A 27537-nucleotide genomic window follows, 5' to 3' on the forward strand; every position below is an offset into this window, starting at 1 on the left:
AACTATACTTTTCCCTAGATTAGGTTTAAAATATCTTCAAAGAACACTTCAAAAGATAAGTAAATAAAATAATTGTGCAGCTTTAAGTAGAGAGAAAAAAGTTACTTACTATCCATTCTGAATATAGTCCCCATAGCAAGTCTCTTTTTCCTAATCTCACTGACTAGCACAGACTCAGTCCTCATCTGCTGACACCTCATATAGCACTCTGCAGGCTATAAAAAGACCCTAATGTAACCAGCAGTATATTCAATTAGCAACCAAAATATCTTTTTAAACGCTAAAGCAGAATTTGAAAATGTTTCCAAATCAGCTAGTGCTTTACTTCAACACTCATTCCACAATCCTCTTTCAAGCACCCATCATGTGCCAGGCACTGTTCTAGGTATTAGGGATATAGCAGTGATTAAAACAATTAAAAAAAAAAATCCTGCCCTCATGGAACTTAACATTCCAGTGGGTAAGATGGATAATAAGTAAAATAAACTTTTGTTAGACATTAGACTGAGCCCCAGAGCATTTTAACATTAGAATTAAATACCCTATTTGCAACATCAAGTAAATAATCCTATTATTGTTAAACCCTTACAAAAAAACTTGGCATCACTTTCTGGAAGAAGAAAAAATTGGAAAAATTTTAATTTTAAATACAACACGAAGCCTTTAACTCAGCTAAAGCTTTAACTTTTCTGACAGGAAGAGTTAATATATAGGGACATGGATTTGCTCACTCATTTAAAAAAAAAGATACGTATGTCATAAATGGCTTAACCTAAACTACTCAAACTACCTCGTAAGGTTTCACTATGAATCACACTTGACAAAAAAAATACCAACAACCCAAAGTGTTTATTTTTATTTGTTGCGACTGATTATATTGAGCAAAACATGCATACTCAATATAATTAGATGTCATAAAAATTTGAAAGAGACATTTAAATTTTATTGAGGGAAAGGAAAGTTTATCAAATATAAAAACAGGTTCGACATTTGTTAACTCAAGTTACTATAAAGACTGTTTTCAGGGACGCCTGGGTGGCTCAGTCATTAAGCATCTGCCTTCAGTTCAGGTCATGATCCCAGGGTCCTGGGATTGAGTCCCACATTGGGCTTCCTGCTCCACAGGGAGTCTGTTTCTCCCTCTCCCACTCCCCCTGCTTGTGTTCCCTCTCTCGCTATGTCTCTCTCTGTCAAATAAATAAATAAATTCTTTTAAAAAAAACTGTTTTCAGATAATCTCTAATCTTTTATTAGATTATACACAAAGTATAAGTGTTTTGAAAATCAGATTACCAAGACAACACAAAATTTCACTCTGGGTTAAATACACATCACTACTACTTTAAAACTCAAAAGTAGTTTCAGAGATCAAGTCTTTCCAGCACTTTCTCTGATATAAGGCAGAAGTTAACAATATTGTGGTGGACAGTAAGATGCAGGTACTTAGAGAAATGTGCATTTTTCCACCTCCTATGTGTGTGACCTTGGGCAAGTAACCTGTCCACTAAAATCCTCACTTTCCCCACTGCAGGTGACAGCAACAACGGCAGCAGCCTCAAGAGTATTCCTGCATGGCTCAAACCAGGTAAGTACACAGCAGTAAACAGAGTGTCAGCCCTGCATGGCTCAAACCAGGTAAGTACACAGCAGTAAACAGAGTGTCCGCCCTGCATGGCTCAAACCAGGTAAGTACATAGCACTAAATAGAGTGTCCGCCCTGCATGGCTCAAACCAGTTAAGTGCACAGCAGTAAACAGAGTGTCCGCCCTGCATGGCTCAAACCAGGTAAGTGCACAGCAGTAAACAGAGTGTCCGCCCTGCATGGCTCAAACCAGGTAAGTACATAGCACTAAATAGAGTGTCCGCCCTGCATGGCTCAAACCAGGTAAGTGCACAGCAGTAAACAGAGTGTCTGCCCTGCATGGCTCAAACCAGGTAAGTGCACAGCAATAAACAGAGTGTCCGGGATATAGTAACCACTCAATAAATGTCATCTATCATTACAGGCCTTGATATCTGACAGCTACTGTATTTCTATAGTTAAGAATCTTTTCCAGGGGCACCTGGGTGGCTCAGTTGGTTAAGCGTCTGCCTTCAGTTCAGGTCATGATTCTCAGGGTCCTGGGATTGAGCCCCGTATCAGGCTCCCTGCTCAGTGGGGAGTGTGCTTCTCTCTCTGCCCCTCCCCCCTGCTCATGCTTGCGCTCTCTCTCTCAAATAAATGAATTAAATCTTTAAAAAAAAAAAAAAGAGGGTGCCTGGGTGGCTCAGTTGGTTAAGTGACTGCCTTTGGCTCGGGTCATGATCCTGGAGTCCCGGGATCGAGTCCCGCATCAGGCTCCCTGCTCGGCGGGGAGTCGGCTTCTCCCTCTGACCCTCTTCCCTCTCGTGCTCTCTCTCTATCTCATTCTCTCTCTCAAATAAATAAATAAAATCTATAAAAAAAAATTTTTTTTTTAAATAAAAAATAAAAAAAAAAGAATCTTTTGCAAATTTGCTGACACCCGCTGAGAAAACAAGCATTTTATCTTCATGTCAAAGGCTATTCTCAACTCCTCTTCTTGGCCAACTTTCTCAGTCAATTCAGACCATCCTGGCAGATTGGAGTTAAAAGATAATATATTCAACTCTCGATTATCCATAATACTGAAAGCCTCATCTCCCATTAAACTGTTATTTAGACTGTGCAGCTATGAGAAAGGAGGGAGTTCTTTCCGTGCGAATATAAGCACAGACACAGAAGAGAAAAACCAAGTGCACAGCAATCTATGCTATTACCACTTTTGTACAGAAGAGGGAGAAAAAAGGAAAGCTATACACAAACCCCTGCCCCATATATTTTTGCTTGTATATGCACAATATATTTATGCAAGAATAAGCTACCTATCGGTAACAATGACAGCCTCTAGAGAAGTAAACTTGGTGGTTAGGGGAGAAACAGGAAAAACTTTGCACTTAAAAACCCTTTTATAATCTTTTATCTGGAACTATGATAATGCATTATCTATACAAGAAGCCTACAGAAAGCTACTCAAATGCTCCATCATACACTATATTCCAAAATTACTATTATCCATCTCATACTTTCTTTAGGCTAAGAAAAACCCTTTCACAAAAACAATCTCTCTTCTTCCTAGTTATTTTAAAATAATTTTTAGTAAACCCCGCCCCCCCCAGTCTTTCCTTTAGGGGAAAAAAAGACCATCACTCATTATGCGCCTGTTTAGCATTACAGCTTACCAAACAGGTCATCTATCTACACAGATGCTATGCTGATTCTTCTCTGGATGTATAGTGTGAATTAAAATAAAAACTGCTGTCTCAAAATCCACTGCTAAAATAATTAACACAATCAGCAAGATAAGACTGTATCTGATTCACTGGGAATTTATTCTAAATAATGGAGAATGTTCCCACTATAAAAAAGAAATGATAATTATGTGACCTGATTGGTGTTAGCTAACATACTATGATACCACTATGGTAATAATATAATGTATAAATGTATGAAATCAACAGTTGTACACCTTAGATTTATATAATGTTATATGTAATTATATCTCAATAATAAATAATCCAATAAAGAAGAACGGAGCAAAATTTGATTAGAACTTTGTATTTAGAACTCAAATCATCTCCTTCCCTCTCTCACCTGCATCATAGAATAGAAAATGACGAATTAAACTAGTTCTTTGGAAAAGTAGCTATATTCATGCATTATTTTCACAGTGCTTAGTATTTTAGGCTGTTGGAAAATCTACCTAGGACTTCTGTGTTCACTACTCAATAGTTTTAAGCCTTTTTATCTAAAAACTGAAAACTTTTTCAAAACTTGCACCTTACATCCTCAAGTTCCATCATGTTTCTTGAACAAAAATCTTACTGCTTTTGATAATGCCAAAATACCTTTCTTATTATACATAAAAATATTTCTAGACAGGCAGAACACCATGAAGGATTCAGCTTCTGCACAGGTACAATTAGGTAGCTGTATGATTTTATTTACGCTCACTGGAGCTTTGTAAATCCATATGTGTTAGAACCTCACAGTGATGTTGACTTTGATGCCCATGCCATCAGACCCTTCAATTGAGGCCCATCTTGTATAAAGATTCCTTTAGCATTTCAAAGACAGAATGCCCAGAGGGTCCAGGATAAGTCCAGTTAAACCTAAATCGCACTCTACGACCCACAGTTGGTTCCAAGCTGTCTTTCAGTAAAAATATATTTCCTATCATGTACTAAGAGCTTTTAGCAAACTTTATGAACTATGAAAAAAATTGAGGCATTATAAATTTGAAGCCCCATAAAGGAATAACAGAGCTAAGATATCTTGTTAATAATCTTAAGTTAAATGAGTTTTCTTTCTTTCCTAAGAGGCAAATGAATGCATTTGAAAGTTCCAAACTAAAAGAATATCCCCACTCACAATGTGACATAAGACACACATTGAGACTGATTAAAAAAAAGAAGCCAGACACAAAAGGCCACATATGGTATGATTCCACTTATATGAAATGTCCCAAACAGGCAAATGCACAGGCACAGGAAGTAGATTAGTGGCTGCCTGGTCCTGGGAGTGCAGGGAGTGACCACTGATGAGTGTGAGGTTTCTTTTGGGAGTGATGAAAATTTTCTGAAACCAGACAGTGTTAATGGTTGCACAATTCCATGAATACACTACAACACTGAGCTGCATACTTTAAAAAATGAATTTTATGGTATGTGAATTATATTTCAAATGCTGTTATTTAAAAAAAGACATAGAGAAACGGGGCCAAGCATCTTCAATAAAATACTTTTACTATGGGAATGCTCCTCCTTGCATAGGATATCCCATCTCAGAAATTCACAATGCATGTATGAAATTTCTAACAAGTCCCACAGAAACCTGACTGCTGGGTTCAACCCAAGGTTTCCCCAACTCACTTGACTGAAGAATAGCTCAGCATACCAGTTACCCTCCCCACTGAGCCTGATACTATCCACCTGAGCTTAAATGTTCCCTGAAAAACACCAGGGAAATCTGCTTTCAATATTTCATAAAGCCAAAACAAAAATGGGAGGATCAGAAGAATACTATTTATCATCTGAGATGCACTAGTGGAACTAAGATGTACTAGTGGAAAATGAACTGTTTACAACAAACTCGTACTGACTAATACAATACATTTCTAACAGGTACTTCATATATTTTTAAAGTCAGTTAACTAAAAGACTTTCCATGAATCTTTTGATAAATTATAACCCAATTATTTAAACAAATATTTCTACTATAAATGAAAATTCATTAGAAAATATACCACCTCCTCACCCAATGCCTAGAGTAGATTTTTTTTAAGTTGTATTAGCTTTCTAGGGTCTGACTTATATCAAAAGGCATGCAAGAAGTCCCAATAAATAATCTATAGCACTTTCAACTAAAAATAGAGACAGCTTTAAGAAAAAGGCACAATTTTCTATAAAATGATCAACAAAGATATTAACTATCTCCTCTACAGCCCCAAAGCAAAGGAGTTCAACTGCATGCACAACTTGGATCAAGGTCATGAATATACTGCTGTTCAATAAAAGCAAGTCACAATACATACCATAGAGCTCCGATTTACATAAAGTACAAAAGCAGGGAGGGGGAGTTGTTTTGTTTTTCTAGAGATACAAAATACATGGAGCTCTCTAAAAACAGCATGATACAGGCAAATTTCAGGAAAGTGGACAACTTTGAGGAGAGAGGGCCTTCACAGGGAATGGTGATGTTCTTCAACACTATGGTGGGCACAAAGGGTTCACCACACTTTCTTTGAATTTATGCTCTAAAAAGAAAACCTAAAACTTCAAAACTTCTACCACTTAAATCACAATACCTCACATATAATTTGTCATCAATTCTAGGGAACTTAATTTATCTTCTAAATCTGGTATTTAATATTTAAAGTTACGTAAGAAAAACAATCTTATATAGATAACTTCTGATACTTGAAACCAACATATAGCTATATGCTAAAAACGCTTATTAACACATGCATAATAAGTTCATAACTGATCACTCCCACCCCCAAGACTGGTGTAGATGTAAAGTAAAACTCTGTACCAGAAACAAGTTTTTTAAATGTGAATGATGAACAGATAATTATTAGTGTTACAAAAGATATCCTAATATTACCTGGGGCAAGATTCAAAGGTAATCTTCTAGGTGAAATTGCTCTGGGGTGCTGCTTACTAATTTCTTCATAAATTTGAAGCCTCTCTTCTAAAGTGCCTATTATCAGTAAATATGTGTGAGATTCAAAGCATCAGAACTTTTATCTATGATAAAATGCTAATAAACTTTAAAAATTGTTATAAAGACTGCATTGTCAATATTAAAGCTGCGCTCAATTTTTATAACATTAAAAAAACTGCGGTGGTGAAATAATATGATCTGCAAAACACCATTTTAAACCCAATCTCCAGAGAAATCCAAAACTTCATCACAACAGATTCTACATCCAACTCAAATCATACACATACAAGACATACAGACTCAAAATACACAGCGCTTCTCTTATATTCCTTAGTGTACAACCCATGAAAAAAAATGCTCCTTTATAACTTTTCTTACACAAATTCTCTAATTTGGTGAAGCCTACACACATCCCCACAAAAGGCTGTAATGCTTACTGATTAGGTTTTAAAAAGCAACCATTTCAGCATCATGAATGTAAATGTTTTATAGTTTAAAAGATGAACTAAATTTTTAAGGTAGCTTTGACATTTAAAATCTTCAATGAAAATCCATTAAAAAGAACCCCATTAGTACAGATTGTTTAAAGTGGCAATTATTTCTCCCTGTAAATACAATGATATAAAATATACTTCAAACAGAAAGTTGTATCTTCCCTCCCAAGACCAACCTAATTTTATAGTATTCAAAAGAGGATGTATATTATATGTTACTCTGCAATAACAATTTGTGAAGTAGGATGTGGTCTACTTCGTTATTCTAAAATAATATCCTACATAATTTTCAAAGAGAGATAATATGCATTATTTCATATAAGCAATAAGACAACTTACAGGAGAATTTTAAGAAAAAGCAAACAAACCTGATTATAAACCATAAGGTTTTTAATTGATTTTAATTCAGAAAACAAGTATTATTGTAAGAAGAACCCTTGGTGCCAGCAATCAAGGTATCTCTGTACTAAATGTAGTGTTCACTATCAAGATTATAAATACAATACTTAAAAAAGTAATGTTTGATTTTGTTTAGACTCTTTCCTTCCCCCAGTAGTATGTTTTGGAGCTCCAATGTGCTGGGATTCAAAACCTGGGATATAGGAAAGGTAATTTTCATATTCTGTTAACAATTTGGAGACTTCAAGAAATATCAAGGACCCTTATAAAAAAATTTACATGAAGACTATTTTTTTTACATGAAGACTACTTACTGCATATTTTTAAAAAGCAGGTCTCATATTTATGCCTAATCTTAAGAGTATAAAAAAAAATTCTCCACTATCCCAGATATAACAAGTCTTATGAATATAGTAAAATTAAGACAAAACCAAACCATTTCAATACCCTATTTGAATTCACAAGTTGGAGCTCCAGAACTTACCATGGGGGAGAAAAGGTCCTAAGGAACCTAAAAAGATAAAGCAATGTAATTAGTTTTATAATAATTACATTTTATAGTAAGCATGGATCTTGACATGGAACATATATTTATTTTACTAAACATTTAAATATCTGCATTATTAACTACATGTCAGTAACTGATAGTTTAAAGAAATACATCATAGTTATCTCACCTTTCCAAACTTCAAACATATTACGACTTTTGTCCAGATTTTTAAAAACACAAATTATTGATCTAATCAATATTTTAATTTCCATCATTTTCTTAAAAACAATTTAAGGAAAAAAATTAATGATTTGTTGTATTAAATTTTAAACACACAGAAAACCTGAATTAATTTGTAACAGTGATTAGGGTACAACAAATAAATTTTTCTCAAAGCTCATACTTCTGTAAATGAATATGAATAGCCACCTATTTTTACCATACTTTTTAAATTTAAAAGTTCTGCTACGTCAACCCCCTTGAACCATATTTTCATAATTATTTCAGCCATGTATTTATCCATGAGTAAATCTATTAGGAATATTAACTGCTCTTAACATTTAATTATGAAAATATTAAGGAAAATTTGGAAAAATACTAAAGATTTCTAAAAAGGATAGGTTACCTAATTTGAAAAGAAGATTTGCAAAATTTCACTCTACATAAATTAACCTAGTTTGAAATTAAGAGAATGATTTTCATGTTGATGCTGTACATTACATACCCTCAGCAAAATTTCTTTGGCCTAATCCTTATGTTTAGAAGCTAAGGGTAACAAGCCTCTAATTCTTTAAAAAATATTAAATTTCCCAGAAAGGGAATGCTCGATTTCTTCCCCAGCTCTCTACTTAGTCTAAATTGGTAACATTTTAATGGGTCAAGGAATTTAAAAATATCTGTGAGCATTTATCACTTAAGTATAAATAAATATCTAAATTCCTCTTCACTGCCATGTTTAACCTATAATTTTCCTAAATGGAAAAATAAATGCTAACGCTAAAAATATTTGTCTTCAAATATTATTACAACTGTGCATTTACTTCAAACACTAGTTAAGATTAGGTAGAGGAGAAAAATCATTACATACTAAGTTGCAGAGCTTTTTCCAAGCCTTCATAATAACACCAATTTTCTGCATTCCGATCAATCAAGTTTTTGAATACTTCACTGGCTTCTTTTAATCTTCCCAATTTCAACAGCATTTCCCCTAAAATTAAGTTTAGATTCACATTCATTTTACTTAAACAAATACCTTTCTGATCTCATAGATTTCACTGAGCATTATTAGCATAATAGATGTTTATGAAAGATAGAACCGTATGTGCTTCCCTTTGGGGCATGTTGCAGTTTACATAACTAACCACAGATTAATTCACAGCTTGTCTTCGGAAATGAACCTTCATTTACACATTCTATTATACTAACATTCATTTCTGACTCCCTTCTACACCCCAAATATACACATAGCATATTTAGTTCTTAATAAAAAGTATTTGCATTGTGCACATTTTTATATACCCTTTAAGATCATTAAAGACTCCTTCTACAGACTAGTAAATAATTCTAATGAAACATCCCTACATTCCTACTGCTAGATTTGAATGTACTTTCTGATCAATTCATATATTAAACAATTTTCCATTCAATTCTCTTAGTTTCCTTTCGACGACACTAAAATTGGAGAAGTTTAACTCAGTAAAACAAAAACACTAAGTACCACTTCACAGCAAGAAACCACACAAACCAGGTTCACGTGGGGATCACCCCTTAGGTTCAAATCCTTTTACTAAGCCACACAAATTGAAAGTAGGCCTGGGAGGGGTGCCTGAGTGGCTCAATAGGTTGAGCGGCTGACCTGACTCCCCACAGGGCATCTGCTGAAGATTCTCTCCCTCCCTCTCTCTCTCTCCCCCTCACCCTGCTCCTGTGACCACGCTTTCTCTCTCTTGAATAAATAAATAGTTAAAAAAAAAAAGAAAAGAAAGAAAGAAAGGAGGCTTGGGAAATGAGTATCTAAACTTCTCAGATATGATGGAAAACACATCTAATCCAAGATAAAAGGGAGATTCTCAAAAAAGGCTATATCTCAACTTCCTATCGCTAAGACCTCCCCTTCCCCAAACAATCTATTTCAAAGAAATAACCCTTTGAAATGTATTCAGATGTATTATTTCATGTTTCATCATCTGGGAGAAGATAATATGTTGAAGTAGTTATTATATACTATTATTTTACTATTTATATATATTACTCAAGCTCTAGAGGAAGACTAACCAGATTTCCAGTTTTACCACTTTCTCACACAAAATTCCAATGTCTACTTACCTATAAAATATCAACTATCTCAGTCTGCTTCTGTGATAAATGAATTAATTTAAAGGGGTTAGCACTTTAACCCCTGGAAGAAAGAAACCAGAACACTAAATTATTTATCCCCATTTTACCAATAGTTTGAAAAATAGTGTTGTTCGATAACCAAATTATGGAAAGAGTCCAAAGATCCATAGACTGAAGAATGGATAAAGAAGAGGTGGGTGGGTGTGTGTGTGTGTGTGTGTGTGTGTGTGTGTGTGTGTGTGTGTGTGTAAAATAATATTACCCAGCCATAAAAAAGAATGATATCTTGTCATTTGCAATGAGATGGATGGAGCTAGAGAGTATAATGCTAAGTGAAATAAGTCAGAGAAAGGTGTGTGTGTGTGTGTGTGTGTGTATAAAATAATATTACCCAGCCATAAAAAAGAATGATATCTTGTCATTTGCAATGAGATGGATGGAGCTAGAGAGTATAATGCTAAGTGAAATAAGTCAGAGAAAGGTGGGTGTGTGTGTGTGTGTGTGTGTGTGTGTGTGTGTGTGTGTGTGTAAAATAATATTACCCAGCCATAAAAAAGAATGATATCTTGTCATTTGCAATGAGATGGATGGAGCTAGAGAGTATAATGCTAAGTGAAATAAGTCAGAGAAAGACAAATACTATATGATTTCACACATTATGTGGAATTTAAAAAACAAAACAGATGACATGGGAGGAAAAAAAGACAGGCAAACCACAAAGCCAACTCTTAACAACAGAGAACAAACTAAGGGTTGCTGGAGGGGAGGTGGGTGGGGAGTGGGCTAAATGAATGACTGGTATTAAGGAGGGCACTTGTGATGAGCACTGAGTGTTGAATCACTAAATTCTACAAATGAAACTAATATTACACTATATATTAACTAACTGGAATTTAAATAAAAACTTGGGAAAAATAAAAAACAAAAAGAAATACACAAAATAAAGTGTTGTCAATATTAGTATTATTCCCAAAAATTAAATCAGCACTATACATTAACTGGAAGAGCAGAGTATAGCAGTTAAAAATAAGGACTCATGAAAAGACATGAAGAAATCTTGAATTACTAAACTAAGTGAAAGAAGCTAATCTAAAAAACCTTCATACTATATGATTCCAACTATATGACATAGGGGAAAAGGCACACCTATGGAGACAGTAAAAGGATCAGTGGTAGCCAGAAGTTGGGGGCAAGGAGAAACAAACATACAGAGCACAGAGGATTTTTAGAGCAGTTAAACTACTCCATATGACACTACAATGGTGGATATATTTCTCAAAACCTAGACAAGAGTGAACCTTCATGTAAACTGTACTTTCAGTGGTAATTACCTGTCAATGTGGGGGTTCACTAATTGCAACGAATGTACCATTCCGGTAGGGAATGTTGATTGAGGGTGGAAGGCTTACATGTGTGGCGGCAGAAGATATATGTGAAATCTCTATACCTTCCACTCAATTTTATTATGAACCAAAAATTACAAAAATGAAGATTATTAAATAAAAAAAGTAGCAGTGATTGACTGGCTCAGATGGTAGAGCATGTGACTCTTGAGCTTAGGGTCATGAGTTCAAACCCCATGTTGGGTGTAGAGTTTACTTAAAAAATAAATAAATAAATAATAGGGACGCCTGGGTGGCTCAGTCAGTTAAGCATCTGCTTTCGGCTCAGACTATGAACCCACGGTCCTAGAATAGAGTCCCGCATTGGGCTCCTTCTTCAGTGAAGGGCCTGCTTCTCCCTCTGCCTGCCACTCCCCCTACTTATGCCTCTCTCTTTCTCTTTCTCTGACAAATAAATAAAATCTCAAAAAATAAAGTAAAATAAAATAAAATAAAATAAAATAAAATAAAGTAAAATAAAATAAAATAAAATAAAATAAAATAGTAAAACAAAAAAAGTGAGGGCTCTGAAGCCAGGAAGATGTGTTTAGAAATTAACTCTACCACCTAAAAGGCAGGGTGACTTTGGGTAAGTTCTTAACCTCTCTAAACTAGTTTCCTCAACTATAAAATGGGGATAATCTACATATGTTAGAAGTGCTAAAAAATTAAATGAAATAAAGCAGTTTAAGCAATTACCATACTCTGAGACACAGAAAAAGTAAACATTAGCTATTATTTTTATTAAGCTTTAGAAGTCCTGCAACTATATGAAACTTCAGTTCTAAACTAATTATTACCTTAATTAGACATTTTATTATAGTATTGCTCAGAGATTGGTAACTGATGAACAAAACTTTGTTTAAAAAAAATGTGCTTAACCCATTTCTAACAAGCTATTTATCAGCATCCTGCCTTTGTACCTAGCCCATACTGAAAATAAATGAATCTTGTTTTCATGATGACCCCAGTATCATCACTTACTATTCTCATTGTATTTATTTATTTCATGGATATATATTTGGGGGAGGGGAGGGGAGAGGATATGAAGGCAGTATAACATACTGCCTAAGAAAATGGAATCTGGAGTCAAAACCCCTAGACTCAAATCTAGTACTACTGAGCTTACTTAGCTGTATGACTTTGGGCAAGTCACTTACCCTCTCTGTTCCTCAGCCCCTCAATTCTAAAATGGATGTAACAACCATACATAGTATTATTATGAGAATTAACTCAATAAATAACAGCTTAACAATAAAATGGTTTTTTTTATTATGTAGCAAGTCTTATTTAAATGTTAGAACAGAATAAAGTGCATAGTTTTTGTTCTTTTCTTTGATTGAGACCACTAAAAAAGAAAAAGCAGGTCAACCTACCTTTAATTTCTTCCACCAAAAGTTTATCACATATTTGTTTCTCATATGTTTCTATATGTTCCAAAGATTCCTGAAATAGATCTGCCTCTCTCATCACTTGATTCTGGTATAATATCAGTTCACTATATTCATAGTCTATTTTGTTGGGAGGAACCTGAAAAAAAAATGAAAAATTATTTTATTTATAATTATATAAAATAGTTATAGATCTTTAACTGCTTTCTCAGAAAAGTCACACAGGCTAAAAGAAGCAATTACAAATAGAAGAGTGATTAATACATTCTTCAAAACAAACAAATAGGTGGAATTTCTGCCTACAGCAAAGTAAAGATTCAGGTCAGCAAATCCTATACTCATAGGAAAGTATGAAAATGGTTAAAATTCTATAGAATCTACCAAAAAAACTACTAAAATAAAAAAGTTTAGCAGGTGACAGAATACATGATCAAAATACAAAAATCAATTATACTTCCATATACTAGCAACCAACAACCCAAAAATAAAACTAAAATAATTTCATTCACAGTAACATCTAAAAGAAAAAAGTATTTAGGAATAAAGTTAGGAAGTAAGACCTATACATTGAAGACTGAAAGCATGCTGAGAGATATTAAAGACCTATATAAATGAAGAGACATTTCAAATCATGTTCATGGATCAGAATACTCAACATTGTTTTGACGGAAATTTTCTCCAAATTGATCTACAAATTCAATGCAATCCCTATCAAACTCTCAGCAAGCTTTTTTTGCAGAAATTGACAAGCTAATCCTAAAATTCAAATGGAGATAAAAGAAACGCTGCATTGCCAAAAGAGTCTTGAAAAAGAACAAAGTAGGAGGACATGCATTTCAAATTTCAAACTTACTATAAAGTAACAGCAATCAAGACAGTGTGGTATTGGCATAAGGAAAAAGTGGAATTAATAAACTATGGCTTATTTATGTAATGAAATACCAAACAGCAGCTAAAAATGGATAAACTGGAGTACCGGGGTGGCTCAGTCGGTTAAGGAGCTGCCTTAGGCTTGGGTCATGATCTTGGGATTCCTGGGATCGAGCCCCCTGTCGGGCTCCCTGCTTAGCAGGGAGTCTGCTTCATCCTCTCCTTCTACCTTCCCCAACCCCCTCCCCAGTGTTCTGTCTCTCTCAAATAAATAAATAAAATCTTTAAAAAAAATGGATAGGGGTGCCTGGGTGGCTCAGTCAGTTAAGCATCTGCCTTCAGCTCAGGTCATGATCCCAGAGTGCTGGGATCGAGCCCCATGTCAGGCTGTTTGCTCAGCAGGGAGCCTGCTTCTCCCTCGCCCTCTGCATGCCACTCTCCCTTCTTGTGCGCTTGCTCGCTCTCTCTCTCTCTGTTAAATAAATCAATAAAATCTTTAGAAAAAAAGGGTAAACTATCCCTCCATGTATCAACACACATGTATCTCAAGGCATGCTGAATGAAAAAAAAAGCATATTGTTCATGTCAATTTTTATTTTTTTCTCTTTAAATTTTTTATTGTTATGTTAATCACCATATATTACATCATTAGTTTTTGATGTAGTGTTCCATGATTCATTGTTTGTGCATAACACCCAGTGCAACATGCAGAACGTGCCCACATGTCAATTTTTAAAGACACAAAATAATAGTTTGTAACTTTTATGGACTTAAACATAACGAACTTAAATATAACGTAAACGTGACTAGGAACAATCAATACCCATTTCAGATTAGTGACTACCTCTAGGGACGTAAGAGACCCTTATAGCTACTTCTGTAATATTTCTTTAAAAAATAATAAAATCTGGGGTGCCTGGGTGGCTCAGTCATTAAGCGTCTGCCTTCGGCTCAGATCATGATCCCAGGGTCCTGGGATCGAGCCCCATGTTGGGCTCCCTGCTCTGCAGGAAGCCTGCTTCTCCCTCTCCCTCTCCCCCTGTTTGTGTTCCCTCTCTGGCTGTCTCTCTCTCTGTCAAATAAAATCTTAAAAAAAAAAAAAAGAACCTTTAAAAAAAAGAAAATAATAAAATCTGGAAAAATTGTGGCAAAACATTAATATCTATTTATCTCATGATGCACAGTATATATTTTTGTATTTTTCTATTTTGCATATATATTAAAATGTATTAACATGTTTATATAAAACATAAAGCAATATATATGAGAGAAATAATTCCCACAATCACAAAACTACTTTCATTTTTATGTATTCTTTTCTTTCTTTAGTCATTTGAATGTCATCAAAATAAGAGTATAAAAATGTTCATATTACTTATTTTGTATCAAGAATTCTGTGTTTTAATTTTTCTAATTATTTCAAAAATTTTTCAAGTTTTTCCATAGGTCCCAAAGACTTTATTTTTTTAAAGATTTTACTTATGTATTTGAGAGAGGGAGAGAGAGAGAGAGTGAGCAGGAGGGAGACTCTGTGCCGAGTGCAAAGCCCAACATGGGGCTCAATCCCATGACCCTGACATCATGACCTGAGCCGAAATGAAGAGTCTGACACCTAAGCAACGGAGCCACCCAGGTGCTCCCATAGGTCCCAAAGACTTTAATGCACAACTAGGAATCGGGGCAATATAGAAGTCAACTACTTTAGTTTGTGCAGGTAGGAGAAACAGAACAAAGTTCGTACTTACTTGCTGAGTTTGTCTAAATTCTTCCAACAGTTTTAGTGCCATATCATAATCTTTTAGCAAATGGTACGCAATAGCATACCCAATCCAGGAAGCACGCTGTGTTGGGCGCAACTGAAGAAGCTGATACCTTGTCTCCTAAAAAATAATAAAATTACATTAAAAATTGTCTTTTTCTCTTTTTACTTTAACTTTCTCTAAAATATTTATATTTCACGACAGAGCTTTAAAAAAACAATTTAATGCCTTTATTCCTTTCTAATGAATTGCATGAACAAACATCAGTTCCCAAATAAAACAAATATTTTTTATGTTAGATTATTTAAGTTCTAGAATACTCTGTAATGCTCCCTGTAAAGCTGACCTTGGGGCCCATGCTTTTGTGCTGCCTTAGAAAATTACCTTTATGTAACGGGAATTTCTTTTGGTAACTAAGCATCTTAGAAGAAAGACTAAGATACATTTTTAGTCAACTAAATTCTGTTTATAAAATCACTCTATGAAATTATAGTGTCTTTATTACATTGTTACAACAGGCCCTAGAAACAGGGCGGACACAGCCAAGGCAAACACTCAAAGGCGGACTGGACCTTTCTAACAGAACACCACTTGCTGTCACTCTAAGACAGCTTCGTATCTATGACATGAGGGAGAAAACACCAGAAATTCCACCATAGCTGCCCCACAAGAATCCAAGTATCTTCACCAGCAGAAAATGCACCCTCCCTATACTGTCCCCACCTCTTCATAGCTCGTATTTGCCTCCAAGTTTTAGGCATGTGCAACTGCTTGGAGGAAGAGGGTCTCATGAAGAACACTAGCTGCAATGAAGTTCTGCAAATGTAGCATTTCGTTTCTATTGTGGGAACAGGTGCCAAGTGAGTCCTTCCACACTATATGCCACAAGGAGTAATATGACCAGATCTTTTAAGAAAAAGATATCTTTGAGAAAACAGCTTAGACAGTCTCACCCCTCTGCCTTTGTGTGCCTGGTTCTTTCAGGTATATGACATTAAGCTGTGTCACTCCCATCTCTCCTCTACACCACTGCTTCTCTGTCACTTCCCTCCTTCATTGAAGTTGGGGTCAGTTGTTTCCTCTCTGCCAAATCCTGCCACTATCCTGTTACAAGTGTAACACTGTGGAGCATTCATCCAACAACCTAGTATTTTAGAATCAAGATTTCTTCATCTTTTTTTTTTTTTAAGATTTTATTTATTTGACACAGAGAGAGTACTAACAGGCAGAAGGAGAGGGAGAAGCAGACTCCCCGTTGAGCAGGGAGCCCAACTCAGGCCTCAATCCCAGGACTCTGGGATCATGACCTGAGCCGAAGGCAGTCGCTTAACCAACTGAGCCACCCAGGCGTCCCAAGATTTCTTCATCTTTAATGATCTCCTTCGCCCTGCTTTGGGTACCCACTCCTACAACCACACCCTAGACCTTACTACCCCCCAGAAATCATAAATTCAGATAGCTAACTCTCTGGCCAAAGCTCTTACTCAGTGACGTTCCTACCCTTGTTCTGGGCTATCATCAGTACATCTGGGTCCTGAGGTCCCCTACGTCTAACCGCCAGCTCTTTTATCTTCATTTAATTCGCTACCCCTTTGAGCAAGCACTGTCTTGCCAACATTCTTAGTTTCCTTGCCTCATTCCTACAGATAACTGATTCTAACTCCCACCACACTTGGGCTAAAAGAAAAACCACACGATCTAGAAGAATGACACCATTACTAAGCTCAGCAGCATGCCTGAAACCTCTGCAAAAATCTAGGCACCAGGCATAAGGATTTATGTGGCAGTAGAAGACAAAAGTAAACAGTAAATGAAAGAATTTAACTTATTTAAAGGGAACTGTTAAGAGTTGGTGGGCTCCTTCAACATGAGAAAGGGAGAGAATCCCATTGTGGACATACTGAAGTTAGGGTACTTAGCGGAGTAAGCACACGGAGATACCTAGCAGAGTTGAAGAAGCTAGTGCAAAGAGGTCTGGACCACAGAAAGACTGCTTTTCAGCAATCCTTCCCACATTATTTTATATTTACTAACCCATAACAGAGAAAACTAATTAATCCCTACATTTAGATTTCAATTATGAAAGCTCTATTTACCAAATCTGTAAATGTCAACCCCACAAAGAATCTAGTACAGCATTTACACATAGGAGATAATCTAGTTTTTAAAAAAGCATTAAATGAATACACAGTTACCCTTTTTTTTATGATCAAGTATGCATTTCTACAACTATTATTGGGGAAGAAGGTCTCAGGTGACTTTCCCCTTCTACTACAGACTATAATGAACAATCAAATCTACATAATTTTAGCCTATGCTCACCTCATTCTGAACCCCCACATCTTTAAATTATGCCTGCTGTAAAAACATGTACACTTAAGACTAAAGTACTTACTCGATAACCTTCAAGGTCTCTCATTTGGATCTGCAACAGAGAGAGATCCCTCAAAATTTGCAGATTATCTTTATCTAATTTGAGGGCATTTCGATAACACTTAATAGCTTCATCATACTTCTTATCAGAACGCTGCAAGAGTCCATACACATGCCAACCTACTAAGTTAAGGAAACAGAGACATTCAAGGATACTAGAATATACTATGCTACATACCTAATATAAAGCTTACCTTAACGACGTGGTAAGTCGTCTGGGATTTATTTCAGAATCATCTGGGGTCAGAGAAAGGGGGACAGTGAGGGGGTGGTAAAAGATGAAACCTGATTAGCCTTGACTGACAGCTGTTAAATTACTGAAGTTGGGTGACAGGCACACGGGGGGTGCCTCATTCTACACTCTCCACTTAAACGTTTGGCATTTTCCATTATGTTTACATAACCTGAGAAAATTCTTGGTAAAAATTCTTCACATTCCCTACCCTTTACCCCCTCACTTTCCCACCCCAGCACCTCAACAGTCACTTATCCTTCATTACTATATATACAAAAATTGTAATTACCTCTTCAAACTAGTTTATATTCAATTAATTCTAAAACAACATGTAATCATCAGTTAATTCACTAGTGATACTAAAAACGACAAAAATGAAGTTTTTATTTACTGTAAATTAAAGTCTCAGCATATCCTGGAGCCAAAAAAAAACTATCATACTTACATGCCCTCTCTCTTCATTCTGGGCTAAGCACTGAGATAAAGAAATAAGTATTTAGTATTTCGAGAGACTCTTAAGCTAAATATGTGAAAGCACTACCTAGACTATTGATGTTCAATACTGGCCAATAGCTAGATGAATGAAATGTAAAAAATTAAGGCAACATGTGAAAAGACTGCAAAAAAGCATATAGATAGGCAAAATGGAAATGAAAATCAATTCTGATGATCTATCTTTAAAAAAGTATTTTTGTTTTTTTTTTTCACAAACTGAGATTCCAGCCAATGAAAAATACAGTATCTACTGAAGTAACAGCTATGTCCCTCTGCAACAGAAACCCAACTGAAGAACAAATATCATACTTAATACTAAAGAAAATCTGCTTTAAAACAGGTTTTTTTCCTGAATTTTTCTTCCAAAATGTCTAAAACAAAGTTTATGGAACACAAATTTTACTATACGAGTAAGTCATTTGGAATGACAGGAAAGTATCACTCGGTTTACAGATATGTAAGAAAAAAATGGGTTTCAAGTCACAGATCAGTTACTTTTCTCTCCCACTAAGCACAACTGAAGTAAAAAAGTACAAGGATTCCTTTTCAACTACTGCAATAAACAAACAAGGGGTAGGGAACAGAAGAAACTATTACAAAATGTTGATAATTATGGAAGCTGAGTAATGGTACATGGAGTTCATTAAATTCTCTCTTCTATACAAAATTTTCCATAGTAAAGGTCCGTTTTTTCCTGAACTAGAAAACCCTACTAAGTGGAAAATAAATGAAATGATAAATTTCAATTATTGCAAAAGGATACAGACATGGCTCTTGACATCATTACGAAGTCCTTTACGAACAAATTCATACGCTTCTTCTTTTTTTCCTAAACAGTTCAATGTCAATCCTTTCATAGCCAAAGTCTCTGAAAAATATTTTTAACCTCTATTTACATACAAAGAATTCAAAATATTCTCTTAGCACTATTTTTTTTTAACTCTTAGTACTATTTTAATATGACATCTGCCAAGGCTTGTACTATCCGTCTTTGTAATCATATAACTAGAACTTCTCTCCAAATACAGAAAGTAAAACTACATTTAAGTATTTATTAAAGTGTAGCCTGAGTCCTTTTCTGAAATCCCTGAGGCTGGGACTGAGTTCCTCAAATGCCTTCTGCCCTTTAGAAGACTGTACAGGGCGCCTGGGTGGCTCAGTTGGTTAAGCGACTGCCTTCGGCTTAGGTCATGATCCTGGAGTCCCAGGATCGAGTCCCACATAGGGCTCCCTGCTCAGCAGGGAGTCTGCTTCTCCCTCTGACCCTCTTCCCTCTCTCGTGCTCTCTATCTCTCATTCTCTCTCTCTCAAATAAATAAATAAAATCTTAAAAAAAAAAAAAAAGACTGTACAAAGGGGGCTGAGATTATTCTGCTGAAAAAAAGTAATACAGTAGGCACCCAAGTCCTGCTGTGTTAAATCTACGGCAGTAGCTGCAGAACTTTCATCCAAGATCAATTCTAATCACCATCCCATTTATACCACAAAAACAATCTACTTTAGCAAAGAGATGCACACAATGTAAAAATCAACTTATTCAATATTGGAACACACTTTATTTTTGGCAATAAGTTTATTCCAACTAATTCTGGTTAGGCTAATTAACATCAGTTTTCATTTCAAGAGTGTAACAGTGGACTGCGGGAATGGTAACACAAAAATATATTTGAGGCAGCTAATGAAAGATGGCTTAGAATGAAATAATTCTCTGAATAAATCCACAAGAATTAGACAAGAACAACAGTCTTCAAATGATCTCTGTGGACTCTGGTCGTCAGAACATGGTGATCCAACAGCCCAGGCCCCTATAAACATCTTCATTTATCTGTTTTCATACAATGAACTTCCCTACAAGCTGCCAGGTGGATAAAGTTTCCGTAGAGAAAAAACTTGAAAATAGGCTTTACGTTTCTCAAATTTTATGAACCGAAGACTTCTTTCCAGTTCCTTCAAAGAATGTTTTAAATGTTATCTGAAAGCTGAGCAAGGTCAGCGTACTTTCCCAATAAGATAGTCTCAACAATTACCCATGTCTAACATTCAGAGACCCTACTTGGCGGTGCTCTGCTATAGGACCATAACTAGCATGTCTGACCTTATCCGTCCCTCAAACAAGCACCAGTCACCAGTGAAAAAGGACGAGACAAGCAAACAGAGTTCTAGCAACACCAGTGCTGGAGAAACAGCTCAAGATAAGCAATCTAACGGTAAATCAATAGTATCTAATTTATTTATACATAAAGGTCAGCAGATATATAAGAATGACATTTACCAGAGAATAAAATACATGTGACTGTATCTTCATACTACTTCTGTACTGCAGATACGATCTTCATTTCACATACATAAGAAATCAAAGCATAAACTTAAGTTCTACCCAAAGTAATACATGAAATGAAGTCTCTAAAAGTACTGTTATATACTCCAATTATTCCCCAACAGATCAACCAACCACTTCTCATTTAAAGTGAAGATGGTGCACCCACCTAAGCGTAATAAAAGGATGGTAACCTAAAACAAGATTGATACAATGCATGACTAAAAATGTTTACATGCTCTCTAATAGACAGCTACAAGGTCATGGAATCTGGGAAGTATTCTTTTTTCACCATTAGGAATCTTATCTGTCTGATCCTGGAATTAGATTTCCCCAAAGCAGTCTCTCACAGATGAGACAATACCTCCATGTTCAGCAAATTTTGGATTCGAAAGAATCATCTTGCAAAACTTGAGGCCATTTTTGTACTGCTTCTGTTCATAGCATTTCTGTAAAGAAATATGAACAAAATTATTTAATAAAATGAATATATAGGGAGCAACTTTTCTTTGCATTATATAAATTCTAAATTCAAGATCCAAAATTAGATCTAAAACATATGTGATGGGAAGGTGTTATATCAATTTCTCTCACTTATAACATGAGGAATATTTTTGTTACCTACTTCTTGCCAAGTTGTTCTAGTATGAGTATTTTCACTTTTATAGAAAAAAAGGGAAAAAACCCACTTAATAAAAAGGGAATTTAAAGTCAGCCAATAATGCTACAACTTTTAAAATTCAAAATCCAAAAGCAAAAACTATGTGATAACAACACAGAAAAATACTAGAAACTGCATTATATCTTTGCCACTTCAAGAACGGAACCAAGGAGGGCACCTGGGTGGCTCAGTTGGTTAAGCAACTGCCTTCCGCTCAGGTCATGATCCTGGCATCCCGGGATCAAGTCCCACATCGAGTCCCACATCGGGCTCCCTGCTCAGCAGGGAGTCTGCTTCTCCCTCTGCCCCTCCCCCCCTTGTGTGCGCTCTCTCTCTCCCATTCTCTCTCTCGCAAATAAATCTTAAAAAAAAAAAACTGAACCAAGGCATACACACACACACACACACACACACACACACACACACACACACACACACACACACACAAGCAACTACTACGTGTCCAGATAAAACTTGTTATATATCTCATAGGTATCCCTCAAGGTAGGTGTCATTACTTCCTCCCTACAGATGCAGAAATTGAAATTTTGAGAGTTCATAAAATTTGTTTATAAATACCTCAGCCTACTTGCAAACTCTGGTCTGATTCCAAAGACCATGATCTTTCCATCACTAGGCTAATACAAGTGTGAGCAACACCTTTCTTCCTAAATACCACCGCCTAAGTAATCAGCACCTGTCCACCACAGCCATTGATCACAAGAATACCTCATCATCTTCTATTTACCCTCCACTTATGTTGCCATGGGTTTTCTTTCTAGTACTCAGCATGCCAAGTTTGTGCCCACCTAAGGGCCTCTGCATGTGTGTTCCTTCTACTTGAAATGTTCTTCCCCAGACCTTCCTTACCAGCAGAATTTCATGTATCACCTGCCTGACCACTCTATCTAATACTTCCAGCCTCCCACCCCCACACACATATTCTCTATCATATCACTCCATTTTCTACACAGCACTATCATTCTCTGAAATTCTTATTTGATTACTTACTTAGTGTCTATCTTCCTCACCATACTCTATGAGCTCCATGAGAACAGAGATCTTGTCTATTTTAAACCTTGCTGCATCCTCAGGGTCTACACAAATTAGGACTGCTCAAAAAATAGTCTACGAGGTTTAAAGCAAAACAGTACCAGCAAAGAACGAGGAAGTGGTTAATCTTTGCAGCAGGGGTGGAATGTGGAGGGGAGAATTAGAAAAACGTTCATAGAAAAAAATGTTTAAATTGAGGCTTCTCGGTTGCATCTGGGGAAGGGAACCTAGTAGCTGGGAGACAAGGATGGGAGAGAAACCTGAATTTCGAACCATCTGAATATATTCCCATTCCTAAAATATTTAAAATAAAAATAAAGGGGCACCTGGGTGGCTTAGTCGGTTAAGCGTCCACTTTCGGCTCTCGTCATGACCTCAGGGTCCTGGGACGGAGCCCCATGTCAGGCTCCCTGCTCAGTGGGGACTATGCTTGTCCCTCTCCCACTGCCCCTCCCTCCTGCTTGTACACTCTCTCTCGTGCTTTCTCTCTCTCTAATAAAATCTTTAAAAATAAAATAAAATAAAAATTAAAAATAGTGTTGACTATAGGAGTTCATCTGACAAATGACAAGAAGAAAAACAAGCAGAAGGAACCATTGGTAAACAGGAAAAGAAGAGAAATATGGGGGGCGCCTGGGTGGCTCAGTTGATTAAGCGACTGCCTTAGGCTCAGGTCCTGGGGTCAAGCCCCACGTCTGGCTCCTTGCTCAATGGGGAGCCTGCTTCTCCCTCTCCTTCTGCCTGCTGCTCCTCATGCTTGTGCGCTCTCTCTGTCAAATAAATAAATAAAATCTTTAAAAAAAAAAAAAGAAGAGAAATATGGTTTTTTTCTGACTTACCAAGTGATCTGGAAATACTAATATCATACTACCAATAACAGTAATAATAATAGTGAATACTTTTTGGAAGGAATTACTAGTGTCAGGTACCATTCTAATCCTTATTTAGATCCCAGGAAAGCCTATGAAATACAGGTTATCTGCAATTCAGATGGAGAGAGTGAGGCACACAGTTACTGAGTTTACAGAGCTAATACGTGTCAGAGCCCTAATTCAATCCATGTTGTCTGTCCCTAGCAAGCAAGTACACAGGTTTAAAAAAAAAGTGTTAAAGGAATATATACTTAGTACAAAATTAGATTCTAGTTTCAACTTTGCTACTAACCAGAGAACCCTAGACACTTAGTCATTTACCATTCCTGGGTTTGGTTGTTTCATTGGCAAAAGAAAGCATGGAGTAGCTCCAAAATTCAACAAAACCTAAAGCTAATAGCCAGTTTGGGGAATAAGACAGGCATGTACAAGCCGTGCAGAACATGTAATAAGCTAGCTACTAAATTTGTATGGATGTGTTTAAGTACATTCATAATTCATTTAAAAAAAATGAATACTTTGTGGGGGAAGCACCTGGGTGGTTCAGTTGGCTAAGCATCTGCCTTCAGCTCAGGTCATAATCTCAGGGTCCTGGGATGGAGCCCTGCAGCTTGGGCTCCCTGCTCAGCCCGGAGTCTCCTTCCCCCTCTCCCCCTACTTCCCCCCCCCCCCCCCCCCCCCCGGCACTCATGCATGGGAGTGAGCTCTCCCAAGTAAAATAAAATAAAATAACCTAAAAAAAAAAAATTACTATTGGTGGCAGAGCACTTTGGTCCACCAACCAAACTTGAAAAATAATTTTAATAGAGACTTTGTCAGGGAGTTATTGTAGCAAAATTCTACCCACATTTATTGCAATTGTGAGATGCTAAAATCATTCACTTTTGCAGCACCCTCCTAAATTCATGTAACCTTATAATAAATATTACATACCCAGAGAAAAACATGTTTAGCATTTCCCAATTTATTTAGGGATAAAGTTAACTCAGTAGCAGCTGTAACTTTTTGTAACTAGAGTACAATAAATCATGTATTTTTTTATAATCTACTGATAACACGATTTGAACTAGAAAATACCCAGATAGAGTGAAAATAAGTATTCTGTCATCCTTTAGGGATAATGCCAAATGTACTTAAATCCAACCAACAACTTATAGATGAGCCTGAAGGGGGCAAAAAGTTCACTTCTCCAAATCCACCCTGTGAAAAAATAAGGGTATGGAAAAAACAAAACTAAAATAACAAAAAATAGACAAAATGCCCAATGAAGCAATCTGCCACAATGCTTTAATTAGAATTTTTTGTTTTTAAACTTGTCTCATTATTTGCTCAACACTAAGTACCATATAAAATTAAGACTTAAAATGTTAATCCCATCTACTAAGTATCTTTTTAACATTTTGAAGAAGCATGAAGTTTCTATTGGCTTGAAACAGAACAGCTGCTATGAATTCCTACCTACCGTTGATAACACTTAAAACTATTCTAAACTTAGTATTTTATTTATAGAAAAGGTAAGAATATAGTCATATAACAGACACAAGCTCTAAATCATAAATTCGCTCTTAAAATCTAAACGCTTATATTCAGATGAAATGACAGACTAGAAAAAACACTGTACAAGAGCAGTTTAAAATCCACAGTCTCCAGTGCATGCTGAGAAAAGCAAAGGCATGTTGCCTCTCCCCCCTGGAAGAACGGAACCTGGGAAACAAGGGAAGGCACCGGGGACACTGGCACACAACCTACGGAAAACTTTCCCGGCCGGCAGCGGCCATCTCTACCGGGTCATTATTCAGGTTTCTCCTTGGAAACAAAGTAAAGGCTCCCCTCCAGAGTAAAATCAGCCAGTCCGCGCGACTTTGCCGAGTCAGGACCTGAACGAGTTCAAAGCGATCAAAGAGCTGTGTTCGACTTTATAACTTGGAAATGCAGTTCAAGTCGCTTATTCGCTTCCTAAAGAAGGCAAGTACGGTACACCCAAAACAAGCAAAGTCTCTCGCGAAGGGAGGCTTGGCTTCCTAGGGTTTAATTTTCCCATCACCGGTATAAGTCGGAGCCCCACTCCACCATACGATCGCTCCATCTTTAGCAGGTATCCGCGCGCTCTGTGCAACGGGTTAAGCACGAAGCAGTGAATGAACACCCGGCCGAGGGGAAAAGAAACACACGGGAGGATGGGGGGTGGGGGGGGTGCAGAGGTCGCGAGTCTGGCCGCAGAGAGCCGCGGAGGCCACGGGGCTCAACCCCGGGCCGACGCGCCCTGGCACGGAGGGACTGCGGAGCGCGGCGGGGGCGCGGCGAGCGGCCGCAGAGGGACGGAGCGCGCGGAGGGGCGGCCGGCCGAGGCGGGGAGTCGGGACGCCACGGCTCGGAGGTAAACAAAGAACGGAGCCCGGGCCCGGCCGAGCTTAGCCTGTGAGGGCGCCGCCGCCGCCAGGCCGCTCGCCGCACCGGGCAGGGTCGGGAGCGCGGCCTCGGCCACTCACCAAGATGCGCTTGAAAAGGTTGCTCTCCTTGGGCGGCAGCTGCACGTTCGGCATCGCGGCCGGCGGGGAAGACGGGTGCCCGGGCGCTGCGTTTCGCGGGGGTGGGCACCGGGGCGGGCCGCTGCTAAGAGTCGGGCAGCGGGCGATGGGTCAGTTCATGGCTTGGAGTTGGGGCCGGGCAGTCCGCTGGGAAGGGCTAGCAGTGGAAAGGGAACGCGATCTGGACTGGACACGCTCGGCTCCCGCCCGGCCGACCGGCGAGCGGCGGCGGCTCCCGCGCGCAGCAAGATGGCAGCCGGAGCCCGTCCCCTCGAGCGGGGCGGTGTGCGCCTGCGCCGGGTGCCCCGCGGCCAGAGGCGGCGGGGGACTCCGGGCGGCTGGCACCGCGGCGTGCAGAGTGTCTGGTCGCTTCTGTCACCGGCCCCTCGGCGCCCCTCCTAAGTCACTGATTGTTCTGTGCTCTGATTGCTAAGCTTGCGGCCCAACAGAATGTGAGTCAGACTTTTTTTGATTTCTCTCCACTCAGGAACTTAAACAGTGCTTGGGCTCAAAGTAAATTCTTGATTCAGGACGAAACTTGTTTTCCTTCTTTTCTAAGTGGAGGCACTTAGACTTTTAGAAAAGCCTTCTCTTTTCAGTGCGGACCCAAGACAGATTCACAAGGTATGTGCGGTCCTTGGACGGGCCTTGAAATGGACTAATGTGAAAGCATGTTTGAAATGTCAGAAAAAAATACTGCCCGCAGTTTAGAACAACCTCCCATAGGCGGTGAAAATTATGATGGTTTCATGGGGCCATTGAGTCTCCAAGTCTACCTACCCTTTCTCCTCCGAAGGTTCCCCTTCATACAAGCCATATAATAATGAGAGAAACAATATTCAAACCCAGGATCTTCCAACTCTGGGACGCTTTCATACCCAAAACGTAGCCTGGTGATAGAAATGTGTGAGTCTAGACTAAAGGTACGCATACCCATCGATGGCAAGCACAGCCATGCGTACAATGTAGGTTTAATATTAAGGACTATGTAAATATTAGGTGCATAAACTTATTTATACATGTTCCAGATCTTAATTTGTGCATATTTGTGTGACTACAGAGGGATTGATGTGTAAGTGCATTGAATGGGCTGTAATCAGAGCTGGGTTGGGGCTTATTGGAGCTTCCCTTTAGCCTGAGTTTGTTTGGAGATGGAAGAAGGTGTCACAGGAGTCTTTTACACTTGATCTTAGCCAAAAGGCCGAGAAGTCCTTTAAAATAGGGAAGGGCTGGCTCAGTCGGTGGACGGTGTGACTCTTGATCTCGGGGGTGTGAGTTTGAGCCCCATGTCGGATGTAGAGATTATATATATATATGTATTAGAAAAATAAAATAGAGACAGGACTGTTATTAAAAGGGGGGTAGATTCAGAGGGCTCTGTGTGTTCTGGACAGACCCCAGGCTCCTCAAACTACTAGAGAGGAATTGGCAAGAAGAGCTTCATGGGAATTTAGCTGAGCTGTACCTGAACTGGTTGGCAGTAGTCTTCTAGACAACGGAGCAGGGCAGAGGGTGCTCTCAGCACCCTCATACCCAGCCATGTCCATAGTCCTTACCCACTGACTCTCCTTGGACATGGACTTTTCTGGAATGTACC

The 27537-nt window shown here is 37.8% G+C and overlaps 1 protein-coding gene across 4 annotated transcripts in view; it reads right to left on the minus strand.

Moving 5' to 3' along the window:
* The window catches only part of NAA16 (N-alpha-acetyltransferase 16, NatA auxiliary subunit), a 66088-nt gene extending 39898 nt beyond the window's left edge, over positions 1 to 26190 (minus strand). Inside the window, exons 1-9 of one of the 4 annotated variants that reach the window (XM_028106473.2) lie at positions 25902 to 26190; positions 21191 to 21275; positions 19273 to 19377; positions 17742 to 17899; positions 15332 to 15466; positions 12702 to 12855; positions 8694 to 8813; positions 7601 to 7627; positions 6164 to 6259 (exon numbers count right to left, since the gene is read on the minus strand). In XM_028106473.2, coding sequence (XP_027962274.1) covers positions 6164 to 6259; positions 7601 to 7627; positions 8694 to 8813; positions 12702 to 12855; positions 15332 to 15466; positions 17742 to 17899; positions 19273 to 19377; positions 21191 to 21275; positions 25902 to 25955 — 934 coding nt within the window. In that variant the 5' untranslated portion in view covers positions 25956 to 26190. Of the gene's footprint in view, positions 1 to 6163; positions 6260 to 7600; positions 7628 to 8693; positions 8814 to 12701; positions 12856 to 15331; positions 15467 to 17741; positions 17900 to 17973; positions 18088 to 19272; positions 19378 to 21190; positions 21276 to 25901 lie in introns of those variants that run through there. The other 3 variants (XM_028106478.2, XM_028106485.2, XM_028106494.2) reach the window with 3 other exon arrangements.
* Between the last annotated feature and the right edge of the window lie 1347 nt (positions 26191 to 27537).

The sequence above is a fragment of the Eumetopias jubatus genome, unplaced genomic scaffold (assembly GCF_037043125.1).
Source record: "Eumetopias jubatus isolate StellerSeaLion01/CBP00866 unplaced genomic scaffold, mEumJub1_p1.0 scaffold_3, whole genome shotgun sequence".
In the NCBI taxonomy this organism is placed as follows: domain Eukaryota; kingdom Metazoa; phylum Chordata; class Mammalia; order Carnivora; family Otariidae; genus Eumetopias; species Eumetopias jubatus.